General features: G+C 45.3%; 1 protein-coding gene across 1 annotated transcript in view; it reads right to left on the bottom strand.

Annotated features, from left to right (window-relative positions):
• CACNA1E (calcium voltage-gated channel subunit alpha1 E) overlaps positions 1-18,179 on the bottom strand; it is a 605,524-nt gene that overhangs the window by 147,361 nt on the left and 439,984 nt on the right. The window contains exons 18-20 of the mRNA XM_060232603.1: positions 17,851-17,968; positions 15,777-15,844; positions 4,285-4,382 (exon numbers count right to left, since the gene is read on the bottom strand). Of these exons, the coding sequence (XP_060088586.1) occupies positions 4,285-4,382; positions 15,777-15,844; positions 17,851-17,968 (284 nt within the window). The remainder of the gene's footprint in view (positions 1-4,284; positions 4,383-15,776; positions 15,845-17,850; positions 17,969-18,179) is intronic.

Consider the following 18,179-nt stretch of genomic DNA (forward strand, 5'->3'; position numbering starts at 1 on the left):
CACTTAACCACTACACCAAATGGGCTTCTCCAGGGGTTAATGAGGGCTGCTGGGGGTGTGGCAAAGCCCCTGGTGGCTGGCTGGCTGCTTGCTCTCCTAATCCAGAGATTGTTATGCAGCTGCACCTATTATTCAATGGACAAGGTAGGTGGGGAGGAAGAGGGGGAACCATCAGAAAGGTTCAGGAGCTGTGCTGCTGTGAGCTCCTGATGAATCTGAAGCCTGAAAATAACTAAATCTGAGCATTCTATGCATGCAGTCATAGCTGCAATTTTCACACATGTGAATGGAATGCATGCCTATAATTGCAATAAAAAAACCCCAAACACGCCCCCCTGCAAAAAAAAAACCCCTGTACTCTTTCATTGGGTTATTTATGAACCTAAAATGCTCTATGCCTTTAATGCTTTAGAGTAGCAGAAAGCACTCCAACCCAACCATGAATGCATGTGTTCAAAACTGATCTACACAAAACATAATCAGTACACACGGTAAGTATCATGGAGGGCTTTTTTTGTAGCAGGAACTCCTTTGCATATTAGGCCATGTAGCCAATCCCCCTGTACTAACAGCCTTGCAAGTTTATGGAGGATTGGCTACATAAGTGGGGTGTGGCCTAATATGCAAAGGCGTTCCTGTTACAAAAAAAGTCCTGGAACCATGTATGCCACTCTGAACTCTGCAAAGGAAAGCTAGGATGAAAATACACTCTGGTGGGGTCCAAGGGCAGGTAGGATGCTCATGCCACCAGAGCTCCTATTCCTAGCATAATTCGTTCCATACCATCCCAAGTGATTGGTAGATTCATACCCCCAGGGAACAGAATGGGACAGAGCCAAAGAATAAAGAAACATCAATAAAAATGCACCGCGCTTCAGAGGCTGGAACTGACTAATTAGATTGTGATTCGGTTTTTGCCTGCTGCATCCAGGGTGAAGGAGGATATATTGACACATACAGGAATTCTTGCATATGCACGCCATTGCATACTGAGAAAAACCGGTGCAACAAATTACATTAGTGAGCTTTTCAAGTCTGTACAACGCAAGAGGTTCCCGTGTGTGCATGCATACATGCAGAGCTCTCTGAGAGGGGCAGATAAAAGAAGATGTTGGATTTATACCCCACCCTCCACTCTGAATATCAGTCTCAGAGTGGTCACAATCTCCTTTACCTTTAACCCCTCCCCCCACACACACAACACACAGCTTGGGAGGCGGGTGGGGCTGAGAGAGCTCTCACAGCAGCTGCCCCTTCAAGGACAACTCCTACAAGAGCTATGGTTGACCCAAGACCATTCCAGCAGCTGCAAGTGGAGGAGTGGGGAATCAAACCCGGTTCTCCCAGATAAGATTCCGCACACTTAACCACTACACCCAGTTGAGCTCCAGGCTGAGTTTGACTCTCTAAAATATTACATTTTGCAAAGGGAGACCATGATCACTTTTTAATACTTAATAATATACAGGGAAAGTGCTTCTGAGGAATCATCACACCCAGCCTGAAACATAGAGAAAGGAAGGGGATTGCACACCCGGATCCTTCCCTGTTAATGATGCACACCATGCATGGAAACCCACTCTCATATACTGCACATCATGTTCAGCACATATGCATCTGCTCACATGAAGAAAACTCCTGCATCACTGATGTAGTACTGTAAGCTACCGTTATGTATCTCATCCTTCTGGCCCATACATACATGTTCACACACGTACACACACACATATCCAGGCTCACGTACGCTAGCATGCATACTTTCCTAGTTCTTTCATACAGCCTACTCCTATTGCCATACTGCTTATTTGTGAATTTCAGCACAATAGGAGTCTATTGTTGATGCTGAAAACTTCAACCCTCCCCTCCCTCCCTCCCTGAATATTCAGATGCCGGGCATGTGGGCTATGTTTGAATTTCTGCTCCCACCAGGCTCTGCAGATCTGCTTTCCTTCATAGTCATAGAAATTATTAGAACAGGGGTGGCCAAACGCCTTGGGAGCCACATGGGGCTCTTTCACACATATTGTGTGGCTCTTGTAGTCCATATTGCCCTGTCAGCCAGCCTGGAGAAGGCATTTCTCTCTTTAAATCACTTCTCCAACCAAGCCAGCCAGCAGCTTGGAGAAGTTTAAAGTTCCTTCCTTCGGCTCTCAAGCATCTGACGTTTATTCTATGTAGCTTTTACATTAAGCAAGTTTGGCCTTCCTTCCTTCCTTCCTTCCTTCCTTCCTTCCTTCCTTCCTTCCTTCCTTCCTTCCTTCCTTCCTTCCTTCCTTCCTTCCTGTCTTACGGCTCTCAAGCATCTGACGTTTATTCTATGTAGCTTTTACATTAAGCAAGTTTGGCCTTCCTTCCTTCCTTCCTTCCTTCCTTCCTTCCTTCCTTCCTTCCTTCCTTCCTTCCTTCCTTCCTTCCATCCATCCGTCTTATGACTATCAAACATCTGATGTTTATTCTATGTGGTTTTTACATTAAGCAAGTTGGGTCGCCCCTGAATTAAAAGAGAAGGCTTTTGGGTATCTAAACTCTCCCAAAAGATTCCAATAGATTACCTCCTTTTTTGGAGAAACACGGGATCTCAGTGTCTTAGCCAAACAGGGCCTCTGAAACTTTGGTGGTTTTCTTTATATCCTTTCTGTCCCCTTTCACAAGGTGGAAGAATTCATCTCCCCTGACATGTTTGCAATTTTTTATGTTTGCATATATTTTTTATCTGTGCGCTATAGATATAAATAACAATTTCTATATTACTAATGAGGCATGGTTCCTGATGCAAAATTCACATGGCTCGATCACACAGGCAGTCACCATGGCTGCATCTTCTTCCACTGAGGCCTCAGATAACCACTGTAAACACCTTATAGTGCAGAAACTCGACACTAGAGAACACCTTTGCTGCAGCAAGCACACCAAACCCGTGGCTACAGGAACTGGCTCCAAATTGCTGCATCCAAAGGTGGTCTTTCTGATTCCGGGGCGGTGGGCAAAAGTCCAGGCCTCAGCCCCAGAATCACTGTCATCTCACTGCTGCCCATCTCCCACTGGGGCCAAGCAAGGAGTGGCCCTCACCCTGCGTGGGAGTCATTGCCAGGGCTTTTTTTGAAGCAGAAACTCCTTTGCATATTAGGCCACACAGCCCTGATGTAGCCAATCCTCCAAGAGCTTACAGGACTCTTCGTACAGGGCCTACCGTAAGCTCCAGGAGGATTGGCTACGTCAGGGGTATGTGGTCTAACATGCAAAGGACTTCCTGCTACAAAAAATACAAAAACTACAACCTGGTTATTGCTGCCTCTGAAAGCCAGCTGTCTGAGCTCCAGACAGGGCAAATGCATGTGGCAGCAGGAGCTTGCTCCTCTTCTTCTTCCCCCCCTTCCTTTTTTTTTTTGGGGGGGGGAAGGTTGCTCCCTAAGTGCAGGGCTCAGGGGGTTGTCCCCTTAAGTGCTGGGCTCAGGCAGACCACCCCTTGCTGTATCTGTATATGAAGTCCTGGGGCCAGCGCTTGTGCTAGGGCATCCACTTGGTGGCTGTTATCAGGTGACAAGCCCTTTGTGTGGAATGGCTCAGCTGCAGCAGCTTTCTCCACACCCCAGCAAACTCTTACTTTCAGACACCGGCATGGGGAGCCCCCACTCCAAGGACTTCCCAGTTCTCTTGAGCTTAACTCATTCAACCTCCTTCAACCATCGGTAAAAGAATATGCCGCCTTCTCTCCATCAGAGTGTTCACTAAGACCAATTCCCCACTAGCCTTGCCCTGCTCTCACTCTCCTATTCTCCATGGGGCTTCCGTCCCATTTTGCACAAGCTGCCCCGAGGCTGCAACTTGCTTCGCCTCTTTCACGGGGCAAACAGAAACCGGTTTTTAGAGGATCTCGTTTGCTGCACGAAAGAGGCGGAGCGAGTTGAAGCCTCGGGGCAGCTTGTGCGAAATCCAACAGAAGCCCCGTGAAGAGGAGAGAGAGAGCGGGATAAGTCTAGTGGAGAATCAGTCTAAGTCTGCATGCTTTATGAATTTGACACTGCTGTAGATCTTTACCTACAACAAGACATATGTTTCCCCCATCCTCAGAAATGTTGCTCAAATCTCAAGTAGTTTTCCTTGAACTTCCTCAAACTTTTTTGCTTGAGAAAGCTCCTTGGCTGCAGGCCCATTTTCAGTGGCAGCTCTAACTCAGAGCTCCTTCTCTCTCTCTTTTTTTTAATGAACTTAGGGGTCATGCGCATAACAAGTTTGTGGATGTGGGGAGAGGAGGATCCAGGAGGAATAAGGCTGGTGACTCACTCGATCGCAGGCATGTTTGGAGCTGACATCGGGCTGACTTCCTTGGCTTTCTGCAGAGCGTGCTTCTGGTTAAAAGCCTCCTCTTCCTCCTGCTCATCCTAAAAGCAAGATAAAGGGTCCAGTTAATCTCTTTTTTAACTTGCCATGGAGGGTTTTGGTCCTGTAAGCTGAGTTGCCAGGTGCAGTCCAGAGATGGACACTGGTCCTTCAGATTCACTCACGAAGTTAAAGACAAGGCAGTGGTGATTCCCCAAGTCTATCAGTCCACTCCCTTCCCCATGTGTGCCAAACCTCAGTTTGTTAGGACTGAGGATAGAATGGATAAGCATTGCTGTAGGTGCTTTCTTGAACACTGCATTGGAAAGTTTCAAACACTGTGTTGGGAAATTTTCAACTGCCTGGTGGCCTCTCTGCCAAATAATGCCCATACTCTGCAGGATCTGCTGCAGTTCTGCAGGGCTCATAACACAGAGATGTCCCATCAGGCCTTTGGTTGAGGACAGTAATGGATACCATTCTGGCTGGCACTCCCTTCCCCTCCCCTTCCTCCCCTCTTTCCACCTGTGTCACCCCTACCTGCTCTAGGAAGTGACAACACAGTCTGGAATCCGATAACACCATCTATGAATTATTTTTTTAATTTAAATTGTTCAATTCTTGGGAATTGTTGTATTTTACTGCTGTTGTCCATCACTCAGAGCCCTCAGTACTTAGGGATGGAGTGATTCATAAATCGAAGTGAGAGATGATGGATGAATGATAGATTTATTTTATTTTAGTACATTTCTATTCTGCCCATTCTCTGCAGGGCTCAGGGTGGAGTACAACATATGATAAAACAATAAAATACAATAAAAATTCTATCAACAGACAACTCAACAGCACTCAGATTACCATGTCATCACATATTGCCCAGCCTAGCTGTCTCACATCATGGCAGTTTTTATTCCATTTCCTAGCACAGATGACAGTGCTGGCCGGGGAAGCCAACCAGATCAAGAATAGACACCCACCGCAGCCTCAGCTAAAAGTCTGGCGGAACAGCTCCGTTTTACAGGCCCTACGAAAGGCTAATAAGCCAGGTTGGGCCAGGATCTCAATAGGGAGCTGATTCCACCAGGTCGGGGCCAGGACTGAAAAAGGGGGGCATCTCTTGGGCCAGGGACGGCCAACAGATGTTGGGAGGCCGAACGTAATGACCTCCAGGGCATATATGAAAGGAGACGGTCCCGTGAGTATGTTGGTCCCAAGCCACGTAAGGCTTTAAACATTAGAACTAAAACCTTAAAGCAGATCCGGTACTCAATGGGCAGCCAGTGAAGACTGTGGAGTGCTGGCCGAATGCCCACCCGTAAAGGGTGCCCACCATCTTAGATAGATAGATAGATAGATAGATAGATAGATAGATAGATAGATAGATAGACAGACAGACAGACAGACAGACAGGCAGAGAAATGACAGACAGATAAAATGCCATTGCAACCCCTGGTTTGTAACCTGGCAACTATAGTTATAAGACTGAGCATTACATCCCAGAAGTAAGAATCAGGCTGATGCTTTGAGACCAATTAGATGCTGGGGCAATGTTTAGGGACCAGGGTCTTATTTTTGCTAAAGCCAAACGAAGTTTTCCAGAAACTGGCCTTGAATTTCTTTCCCAAATATGCATGGCCCTTCCATCAGAGCCCGGCACTGGAACAAGCCTTGTCTGATTGACTAACACCCCAGTCTCCTTGCAAACTTTAAGAGGAAATAAACCATAGTCCACTGGTGTTTATGTCCAACTGTTGCCAGCATAAAGCTATCACTGAAAAGCAACCCTCTACCCCTCCCCCCCAACAAGTAAACACTGTGCAAACGGAAGCTCAGCAGCATCAGGACTAAGGACTAGAAGGTGATCCCTAAGGCACTTTTGTGTAGCTTGCATCGTCTTCTTTAGGTTCACCCAGTAACAATTCCTAAACAATGTGCTGTTAAAAAATAAATTAATTGACTAATTAAAGGCTCCTTGGAGCCCAAAAACCATCAACAGAGAAGACTGCTGACTGCACCTCCGTATGATTCACTGCTTGGTTCTGGTCTCCTTCGAGGAGTAAGGAAATTACCCGGCCAGACAAGGCTGCATATTGTGACTTCTGCAGACTTGCCTCCTTCCGTCGGTAACTGCTCCCAAAACTCACGCTAGAGTAAATTCTTCTGAGCGCATAATGCTTACGCACCCCAACAGTAAACCAGATCAGCTGTAAAAGTGAAGTATGGATCCATTTTCGATGCAGGAAAAAAAAATGTACTTCGGTTTTTAAAAACGCTTCAGGACTGCTTGTTAAAACACTGGTCTTGAAAAAGGCTCCACTGACTGGTTGCAACCCACCATTTGTACCTATTTTCTTTCTGCAGCTTTCTTGACACTTATGGTGCTATCCTTATATCTAATAGCCAAGGTGTGGCCCTCATCTGGATTGGAAAAAAAAAATAGGTGAAATGAGACCAGCCCCAGGGACAATTTTACTATTTTGTAAACCCAGAGAAAGTCCCAGTTTGCAGAAAAATTCAGTTACGTTTATAAAATGGGGGGGGGGGGTAGATGGGTTAAAAAGCCTAACCAGTAATAGCAATAGCCACCCTCCCCAAATTCTTTGTGAAAAAGAAAAGGCCTCACAAGAACTCTGATGTTATTAGCCCTGACCTGAACAACCCAAACAAGCCCAATCTCATCAGATCTCAGCAGCAGAGAAGACCCTGGTCAAGTACTTGGATGGGAGAGCTACTTTGGTGTAGTGCTTAAGTGTGTTGACTTTTATCTGGGAGAACCGAGTTTAATTCCCCACTCTTCCACTTGCAGCTGCTGGAATGGTGGGTTAACCATAGCTCTCGCAGAGTTGTCCTTGAAAGGGCAGCTTTTTGGAGAGCTCTCTCAGCCCCACCCACCTCACAGGGTGTCTGTTGTGGGGGAAGAAGATAAAGAAGACTGTAAGCGGCTCTTAGGCTTGAGAGAAAGGCAAGGTATAATTCTACGGTCTTCTTGGAATACCAGGGCCATATTGCAGAGGCAGGCAATAGCAAGCCACCCCTCTGAAAGCCCAAGCCCTACTAGGGGTTGCCTGAAGTCATCATGACTTCCAGGGATGCACGCATGCACACACACACACAAATACACACACAAAAGAACTCTGATGGATTGCTGAGACAACCCTTGGGATGTCTCTACCTCACCTTGTGCTTTAGGGAATCAACTGTAGATTTGAACACACTCTTCCCAAGTGTAGGGTGTATGAGTCACCCAATGCTTGGGAAAAGGCAATAAAGTCTACACCCAATTTCATCCTCACAGCAATTGTGTGAGATGGGTTAGGCTGATCTGTGGCCAAAAGTCATCCAGTGAGCTATATGATAAAGTGAGGATTTGAACCTGGGTCTTCCCGGTTATAGTCTAACACTAATAACATTTCATGGGGAGGAGCTGTGGCTCAGTTGTGGAGCATTTGCTTGACATGCAGAAGGCCTCAGGTTCAATCCATAGCATCTCCAGTTAAGAATCAGGCAGTAGGTGATACAAAAGAGCTCACCCTGAGACCTTGGAGAACCACTGCCAGTCTGAGTAGACTATACTGACCTTGATGAACCAATGGCCTGATCCAGTATAAGGCAGCTTCATGTGTGTTCATTCATACCATTTTTAAGACACTGGGGATAACGGTCCCCTGAAGAAATGGCTAACATGAGGACTTGCCCAAAGTAAGCCTCATGGCTCTCATTTTAGCCAGCTGTGATGCAGTGGTTGAGAGTGGCGGACTCTAATCTGGAGAACTGGGTTTTATTCCCCACTCCTCCTCTACATGAAGCCAGCTGGGTCACCTTGGGTCAGTCACAGTTCTCTCAGAGCTCTCTCACCCCCACCTGGGTGTCTGTTGTGGTAAGGTGAAGGGAATGTAATGTACCAGTCTGAGAGACGCGAGTAGGGCAACATAGTTTATTGCATGGTACAAAACACGAGGTAAGAGAGAGAGCACGCGGGCCGGGTCCCGCGTATATACAACACCGGAACTATTCTTCCTGCTGGCCAGTCCAATGCTGGCCAGCCATATTTCCCGCCACTCGCTGTGATTGGCTGCTGTTCCGCGCCCATCGCGGAGGCACCTGGCTGTCACAGTTGCCTCCGCGGCTTTCGCGGACTAACGCTCTTTCGATGGTGCGATATAACGAAATGGTTGCGAGCGCCATACATTACAGGGAAAGTGATTGTAAGCCGCTCTGGGACTCCTTTCAGGTAGTGAAGGGCGAGGTATAAAACCAACTCTTCTTTTTGAGAGAATGCTAGGGGTGGGAGAAGGACTTCTGTGGAAACTGATGGGAGGGGGGTATAATATAGTGGGTTCTACACAATGATGAGGCCAAGTGGTAGCTCCTTTATTAGATACAGTATAGTATAATGCTGCACTCAAAGACTGAGCCTGTGCCAACGGGACCAACTACATATACACTTGAGGTTCCCGCGCTAGCATGCTATTGGACCATTCAAACCAGCAGGGGGCTCGTGATTGGAGCAGGGCAGCAGGGATTTGGATCCAATGTCCATTGTTCCCGAGTCCCCAAGCTCAGTCCAAAAGGCTCCAATGAGCCAGGCAAGAACGCCACATATTAGTCACAATTTCGATCACATATACAACAGGGGGTAAGATGCAGAAGTAAAAAGAAGCAAGCAGAGAATCATCTCAGACCGGATGGCTAGCCTAGGAACAGGGGTTCTCTAGAACGAAAAAAGAATAAGGTGTGGGGGGGAAGGGAAAGAGACACAGAGAGAGAGTGACCCACAGGAGTAGTGCTACAAGGGAATGGAAGCCATTCAAAGAGGGGGAAAAGATCAGTCTCATATTGAAGCAGGGATGCAGAAGTAAGAAGAAAAAGGAGGCAAAACCGTGCAGAAATAAAGGACAGCTTGACTGACTGTCTAGAGACCACTGATGTCTACTGCTGCCAGCCCACTACAGAGGAAGTTGCTATTACCTTCCCTGCACATCTCACTATCTCCTTTGTTTGCAGCATTTGCAGATGTCTTCTGTGCTTCTTCATTAAAAAAAAGCCAAAACCCCCAACCCAAGAAAGATGGGGTAAATCAAAAAGGCTGAGAATACAAAAATTAGGAAAGATGTAATCTAAAGGAACGGTGCTAATTACAGTCATATGCCACTGATGAAGGCTTTGTGCTGAAATGCATTTGGCATTCTTCCCCTCCCCTTATACTTGGCATTGTATGTTATCTTATTGTATGTGTGCATTTGTTTCCTGTTTTTTTATTCATTTGTATATTAAATTACTGATGCTATCTTTTGTGCACATAATTGAATTGGTTCATTCATATATTGCATCATATTATTTCTTTTCTTCCTCTCCCCCCTGCAGTGCTTCTTCAACCTAGCTTAACTTTCTCTCCTAAGGTTGCCAGCTCCAGGCAGGGAAATGACTTGAGATCTGGGTGTGAAACCTTGGGAGAGCAAGATTTGTGTCAGGGAGGGACCACAACAGGAGTAGGATGCTAAAAAGTCCACCCTCTGAAAGCCAGTTTCTTCAGTTTGGTGTTATATAAGCCAATTTGGCCTAGTGGTTAAGAGTGGCTGAGTCTAATCCGGAGAACTGGGCTTGATTCTCCACTCCTCCTCCATGTGAAGCCAGCTGGGTGAACTTGGGTAAGCCACAGTTCTCTCAGAGTTTTTCTCTCAAGAGCAGTTCTCTCAGAGCTCTCTCAACCCCACCTGCCTCAAAGGGTGCCTGTTATGGGGAGAGGAAGGGAAGGATATTGTAAGCCGCTTTGAGACTCCTGAGTGAAAGGTGGGGTATAAATCCTTCTTCCTTCTTCTCCTTCTTCACCGCCAATCTCTTTAGACTAAAAGTCAGAAGAAGATCCCCAGGTCCCAGTAGGAGGCTGAGAACCCTATTCCCTTCCTCCCTGTCATGATGCAGAACCTGAGGCTGCTCAGTGAAGATTACTGGCAGTCCATTCAGGACAGAGAGAAGTATTTCTTCATACAATGCATAATTAGCATGCTGCTTGCTGTCAGAAGACCTAATGACCACTAGCTCGTATTTTAAAGGGGAGGGGAGGAATTTGTGGAGGATAGCCCTACAAAAAAGAAGACTGCAGATTTATACCCTGCCCTTCTCTCTGAATCAGAGACTTAGAGCACCTTACAATCTCCTATATCTTCTCCCCCCACAAAAGACACCCTGTGAGGTGGGTGGGGCTGAGAGCGCTCTCACAGCCGCTGCCCTTTCAAGGACAACTCCTGCAATAGCTATGGCTAACCCAAGGCCATTCCAGCAGCTGTGAGTGGGGAATCAAACCCAGTTCTCCCAGATAGGAGTCCACAGACATAACCACTACACCAAACTGGCTCTATTAATAAAAACTATTAGCCAGGATAGCTAAATGACACCATTTCTTATTTCCTTAATAGTAATTCCAGTTTATTCACTGCACTGTAAGAGAAGAATCATTGCTGATTATATCAACACTTATCCCACTGTTGGGTTATACCCTACCGCTCTGCTCAGTCCATGGTGGTACCTTCCTCTAATGTAAGCAGCATTTCTCCGGTGCAAGAGAATTGTGCTGGATAAACTCTTCACCAGAGTGGAGTGGTTAGATATAACCCATTGCTTCTGGCAAACAAATCTGGCAGGTTTTGTAGTGTTAGAAAAGCCTGCAAAACCTGTTTGACCAGAGAAGGCAATGGAGCAAAAGCGTACACCAAGAACGATACTTTTTTATCACACAAATTTCAGCTCTCTTGAACGACCTTCTGTTTTCAGATTGAAAAAACCCCTACAGAACGGCAATTAGTGGCGTTATACCCCACAACTCTCTTTTAAAATGTTATTGTATTGCTTTACTTGTTGTGACAGCACTAAGAATAGGAAATCTCTGTAAATGGGCTTGTTCTTTGGGAGAGAAATGACTGATCTTTGACATGGAAATGATAGAGAAAGGAAGCACAGTGTTATTTCCATCTGTACAATTATTACCTCTTATTACATTTATATAATGAGCTTCATAATGAGCAGAGAAGCTTGCACATGGCTGCCAGGCAGACACCTTATTGAGTCAGATCCTTCTGTGATTCAGCAGTAGAATCGTAGAGTTGGAAGGGACCTCCAGGGCCATCTAGTCCACCCCCTATATAATGAAGGAAATTCACAAATACCTTCCCCCACACCCCCAGTGACCCCTGCTTCATGCCCAGAAGATGGCAACAAACAAACAAATAAACAAATTCTGGTCACCGTACCTCAAAAAAGATATAGCATTGGAAAAAATGCAGAAAAGGGCAACTAGAATGATTAAAGGCTTGGAGCACTTTTCCTATGAAGAAAGAGTCAGTTTGGTGTAGTGGTTAAGTGCGTGGACTCTTATCTGGGAGAACCGGGTTTGATTCCCACTCTTCCACTTGTACCTGCTGGAATGGCCTTGGGTCAGCCATAGCTCTGGCAGGAGTTGTCCTTGAAAGGGCAGATCTGTGAGAACTCTCTCAGCCCCACCCACCTCATAGGATGTCTGTTGTGGCGGGGAGAAGATCTAGGAGATTGAAAGCCGCTCTAAGTCTCTGATTCAGAGAGAAGGGCGGGGTATAAATTCTTCTTCTTCTTAAAATGCTTGGGGCTCTTTAGCTTGGAGAAACATTGACTGAGGGGTGACATGGTAAAGGTTTACAAGATTATGCATGGGATAGAGAAGGTAGAAAAAAAAGTACTTTTCTCCCTTTCTCACAATATGAGAACTCGTGGACATTCAATGAAATTGCTGAGCAGTTGGGTTAGAATGGATAAAAGGAAGTACTTCTTCACCCAAAGGGTGATTAACACATGGAATTCACTGCCACAGGAGGTGGTGGCGGCTACAAGCATAGACAGCTTCAAGAGGGGATTGGATAAGCATATGGAACAGAGGTCCATCAGCGGCTATTAGCCACAGTGTACTGTTGGAACTCTCTGTCTGGGACAGTGATGCTCTGTATTCTTGGTGCTTGGTGGGGCACAGCGGGAGGGCTTCTAGTGTCCTGGCCCCACTCGTGGGCCTCCTGATGGCACTTGGGTTTTTTTGGCCACTGTGTGACATAGAGCGTTTACACAGAGTGTTGGACTGGATGGGCCATTGGCTTCTCTTATGTTCTCTTATTCTTATCCCTGGCCAAACTGGCCTGGAAGAAATTGCTTCTTGATCCCAAAGTGGCAATTTTCCTGGGTATGTAAGAAAGAGCCACAAGAACTAAGCACAGATGCAATCCTTCCTGCCCTCACTCTCATGCTATACATAAGTTCAGAGAATCAGCATTGCTGTCAGATGGCCACCTAGCCTCTGTTTAAAAACCTACAAAGGAGGAGAGCCCACCACCTCCCGAGGAAGCCTGATCCACTGAGGAACCGCTCTAACGGTCAGGGAGTTCAGCTGGAAACTCTTTTGATTTAATTGCAACCTGTTGGCTCTGGTCCGATCTGCTGGGGAACTGTGACTTGTACACTTTGAGATCATCCGCTCAGCAATACAGAAGAATACGACATCATCCTGTGTGTAACGACAGCCATCATGTGCCACTCTTCTACATCTGGTACCCACTAGGAGATACAGTATGGTGGCCCTTCTCTGGTAAATTTGACAAAAGAAATTCATATTAAGCAAGTCAGAGGTTTGTGTGTGCTCGGGGTGGTTGGTGGGGGTATTCATCATGAAGGATGACTGGCTGATAAAGAACAAAGCTGGAGTCCAATAAGCGCCTTTCAGACCAACAAAGTTTTATTCAGAATGTAAGCTTTCATGTGCAGGCATACATAAAAGCGTACATTCTGAATAAAACTTTGTTGGCCTGAAAGATGCTACTGGACTCCAGCTTTGTTCTATTACTTCAGACCAACACGGTTGCCCACCTGGATCTACCTGGCTGATAAAGAGTGCTGGAAAACCCAAGATACGGAACAGAACTTTTGCATTTGTGTCCTTAACGGCGTTTGAAAAGTAGCTATGGATGACCTGCTCGGCTAGCTCACTACAATCTGCGAAGGCAGATCAAGATGCGTCGCCACGTTAGCCCGTCTGTAGCAGTAGAAAAGAGCAAGAGACCAGAAGCAGCTTAAAGACCAACAAGCAGGGTATGAGCTCTCATGAGTCACTACTCGCTTCTTTGGATATCTTGGCATATAACCACACATCAGTCCACAATGAAACCTGACCTGGGACACTCCCCCTGTTATAATGGTTAGCTAACAATAATTATGCCAGTGTCAGACAGTGGGAGGGGTGTGGGAGAGGAAGGGGGAGAAGAAAAACTAACAACTATTGCGTGTTTGAAGTCTCACACTTTCACAGCAGTAACTGACATTAGCAAATAAATCCTTATAGTGTTAACAGAAATGTTCTCTTTACTCTGTTTCTCCCTGAAACCTAGCAATCTCTTTCTTTTCCTCTTTTGAGGAATTTCTGATCAATTCCATTCTGATTGAAGAGAGGAGGGGCAGGGAAGTGAGGTTCTGCAAAATTTCAGAATTTCACTCTGTAGATGCTCAGAGGCTTCCCAAACCCTCCAGTTAGAACACTGCCCCATGTTGTATAATGTAAAACAACAACAAGGGCTGAAGTTACAAAACGGTGCATTGATTTCTCTTCAAAGAGGAGGAGAAGGAGAAGATGATGATATTGGACTTATACTCCGCCCTTCACTCTAAATCTCAGAATCTCAGAGTGGCTTACAAGCTCCTCTACCTTCCTCCCCCACAACAGACACCCTGTGAGGTAGGTGGGGCTGAGAGAGCTCTCCCAGAAACTGCCCTTTCCTGGACAACTCTGTGAAAGCTATGGCTGACCCAAGGCCGTTCCAACAGCTGCAAGTGGAGGAGTGGGGAAGCTAACCTGCTTCTCCCAGATAAGAGTCCGTGCACTTAACCACTGCACCAAACCCCCTTTTAAAAGAGAAAAAAAAAATAAAGAAATAGGAATCAATAGCTGTATCTACAAAAGTGGATTTCGGAAAAAAGAAATCCCCCTCCCAATAACAACCCTAAATCTTTGTAATGAAAAACAGTGATCACCTCGACACAGAAGGCAAACTGAGAATGCAATGAATAATCTCCCTCTGCAAGACCACACCAAATGAATGGTATTATGGAACCACTGGGGAAATATACATGAGCACATTGCCTCTAACAAAATACCCATAATATATTAATACACAGGAAGGAATGTACAATCTCTGCTAAAAGTTCACAGAAGTATAGTCAACGAAGGAAAATAACAGGGTTTTGAGTAAATGAGAAGGAATCCCTGGCATCTGACAAGTGCAGGGCCTTCGCTGGGGTCATCACCTTCCTATTAGAAATCTTTCCCTTAGTACAAGAGCTGGCCCTATGTATGTCCAGTCATTGGGAAGAAGTTATAGCAGTCCTGTTTTTCCAGGCTTAAACGAAGGATCTGGTTCAGGGATGAGTTGGCTGCCATTTTACCCTGTCCTGCATATTTTTTTCTTTAATGCTTTCGGGACAAGTTGGATGAGACCCTAGCAACACAATTTCCTGGCTTTTTTAAAAAGGCAAGTTGCACCAGTTCTTTGCTTGTAATTTCTGCATTCTGGGGGAGGGGAATCAGTTTTTTCCCCTTTTGTATGTGTGTGTGTGTGCGTGCGCACACACACACCTAGAAATTATGATGACCTTTGGTGACTGACCCCTACTGGGGCCATGGAGAGAGGTGGCTGAATAAAGCCTACCCCTGCCTCCAGGCTCCGGTATTCCAAGCAGGTCTCCCATTCAAATACTTGCCAGAGTTGACCCAGCTTAGCTTCTGAGATCTGATGAGACTGCGTTTGCCTGGCCTATCCAGGTCAGGGCTGAGAATCAGTTTTGATTGGCAAAAACATAAATGGGGAAGGATTAAATCACCCACACGTCACAGTCCAAATCCAAATCAGAGGTCCCTGCAGCTACAACTTACCTTTAAAAATGCTAGGAAGATTCCCCCAGTGAGTCTAATCCACTTTGCTCATGAGTCCCATGATTTTAATGACAGCGTTATTGTTGGACACATTTTGTTACCTGTGCAAGACACTTACTTTGAGGGGATAACTACAGCACTGAAAAGCAGAATGCACATGGCCACACACAGAGAACTAGTCATTGATTTCTAAAACAAGAATGGACAAGTCATCCAAAACGATAACCATTGACCCAAAACTCCTGCCTCCACATCTCAGCTCTGCTGGGATTCCCTGGTGGCAAAGGAAACGCTTCACCTATGTTAAGTTGTCTAATTTATTATGATTCCACATAATCCAAGGCTGAGTTTTTGACATTCAGAATACCTTTGGGAGCTCAGGGCTGGTAAATCAGGGCTCAAAATCATGCCCTGCCATAAAAGGAAATAAGCAGGGTAAAGAGTTTGCTGGAATCTGGATGGAGTTTCTCATTAAGAAACAAGAGGTGGATGGCTAGAGAATAAAATGATCAGTATTTACCTTTGTCAGCTCCTGTGCATTGGCTAGATTGTCCACAGCAATGGCCAAGAACACATTAAGCAGGGTGTCTAAGGTCATTAAGGAAAACAACGCAGGTGATTCTCAGCCACAAATTTAATTTAATTTTTCGCTTTACACCCCACCCTATCCTGCAAGCGGGCTCTGTGCGGCGTACAACATTTAAAAACCTTACAAAACATCGAACTACATCCAAACTAGATAATCTCATAATTACAGAATTAACAGAAACCATGATTCACATCACTGGCAACAAATCATAAACCACATATAGGCTGGTAGTGTTCAGCATAACATAAACACCTAGATGGTAAGGTGCTTTGAGGAAGCAATGATTTCAGAGGACACCCACTGGATCAGTTAAAAGCCTGGCAGGAGAGGTCCGTCTTACAGGCCCTGAAAAGCTTAGGTAAGTCCCGCAGGGTCCAGATCTCCAGCGGGAGCTCATTCCACTAGGTGGGAGCCTGGACCAAAAAGGCCCTGCCCTTTGTTGACGCCAGTCGGGCATCCTTAGGACCAGGGATCACAAGAAGATGTTGTGCAGTGGACCTCAGAACCCAGGGGAGAGGCAGTCCCGAAGATATGCAGGTCTTAAACGAGGTTTCTTAAAACAGGTCTCTTAAATGATACACGCTGGCCTCCACTTTTACCATGTCTATACTGACTGGAAAATGGAATTATGTGGGGTAGGTGGATCATAGACAAAATGTGAAATTTCCTGTATGATCTTCTAGGTCTGCAATGCACTTCTGGGAGAGGCTTACTGCAGATTCCTTGACGTAGCTGGGAGAAATCTCATCCTGTCTATGCTGACTTCGATCAATCTTTATTAAAAACTGACTTAAGAAACACAGAATAAGTAGGTTCATATACTCCAAATTTTAAAAATGATTAATCATTTTAGCATTTGAAACATAATAATAAAATGTTTTAAAAATAATAAAAAGTACAATTTTAACATATCTTAAACCCTTTTCATCCGCTGAACCCTGTAAGCGGCTGCAAGAAACTTTACACGACTCATTCAAACCAGTGGATTTCCATCAATTAGCACCATTCTAGTATACACTGATTCTGGATGGCCAGGGTACCTGCTAATTATGGGAGAGACAAACTTAATATGAACTTCTTGGCAGCAAGGACACAGAAATAAAACATGTTCTGTAGTTCCAATCTCCCCTGTATTACAAGGGCATAACCTATTTTCCATCAGGACTTTTTTTATATCACCCTTCCAGAACTGCTGAGGGGGAAGTTTGATTTCTAGCAAGTATAAACGCTCCCCTGTGACTTGGTATCTCCAAACGGGAGAGATAAGTGGCTGGTGAAATGACATATCTGGAGCTGTCAGTGGACAGAAAAGCCAGTGATCTCTCTAGATCTGTCTGCCGTTCAATATCGAGCACTCGTTGCTTCATAGTTTATTTTGCCTGTTTGTAGCCAAGCTGCAGGACAGATAAAAGGAGAAAAATCCAAACTCTTCAGCTTATTTTTAATTGCCTTTAGACAGTTGATTCATGGCTCTCATTCAGAATCACAAGAGTTAAACCCCGGGGTTTTAGATTTAACTTTAACCAAGGATTAAATGAGACATCTACTTTTACCATGTCTATACTGACTGGAAAATGGAATTATGTGGGGTAGGTGGATCATAGACAAAATGGGAAATTTACTGTATGATCTTCTAGGTCTATCCTTCAAATGGTACAGATGCAACATGGGGTCTCCCATGGAGATGTCAACCGCAGTGCCATGAACCAGGCCATAGGACATACTGATAATGCAATTTGTGAACTTAGGAACACTTCCACAACCCCCACACCCGAAGGCACATGCTCCCAAACCAAGGAAAAGGCAATGTTCCAATGTGTCTGCACTCCTTTGAATGAGTGGGTAGACAAGTTATGAATGAATGTACAGCAACAGGCAAAATTCAAAGTCAGAATGAAAACCACAGAGTCACTTGGGGCTCACTCTACCAGTCTCCATGGTGCTGAAATCTGCAAAAACAGTTATACTAAAAGCAGCATTGAGATAATAGCAACTGGAAGGATACAGTTCCCAAACAGAGTGAGGACAATGAAGTAGATGGATGACCACATCCCTGAGCGGACCCCGCCTTGGGAACGAATCCCATTGTACATAACTTCATTCCAGTCTTCGCCTGTCAGAATCTAAACAAACAAGCCATTCACAACGATGTTCTTATTTTATATAAGGAAAACTGAAACTTTGGGTATGGAGATCTACCAAGCTGCTAACATGATCTTCAGACAAACAAGGTTAAGAGAGTTTTGGCACAATCCAAACTTACCTTCATCAAACTGCCTTGCTTATATACAAGAGCAGGAAAGGAGTAAGAGCGGGGCTTTTTTTGTAGCAGGA

Source organism: Heteronotia binoei, chromosome 2, assembly GCF_032191835.1.
Source record: "Heteronotia binoei isolate CCM8104 ecotype False Entrance Well chromosome 2, APGP_CSIRO_Hbin_v1, whole genome shotgun sequence".
Classification (NCBI taxonomy): Eukaryota; Metazoa; Chordata; class Lepidosauria; order Squamata; family Gekkonidae; genus Heteronotia; species Heteronotia binoei.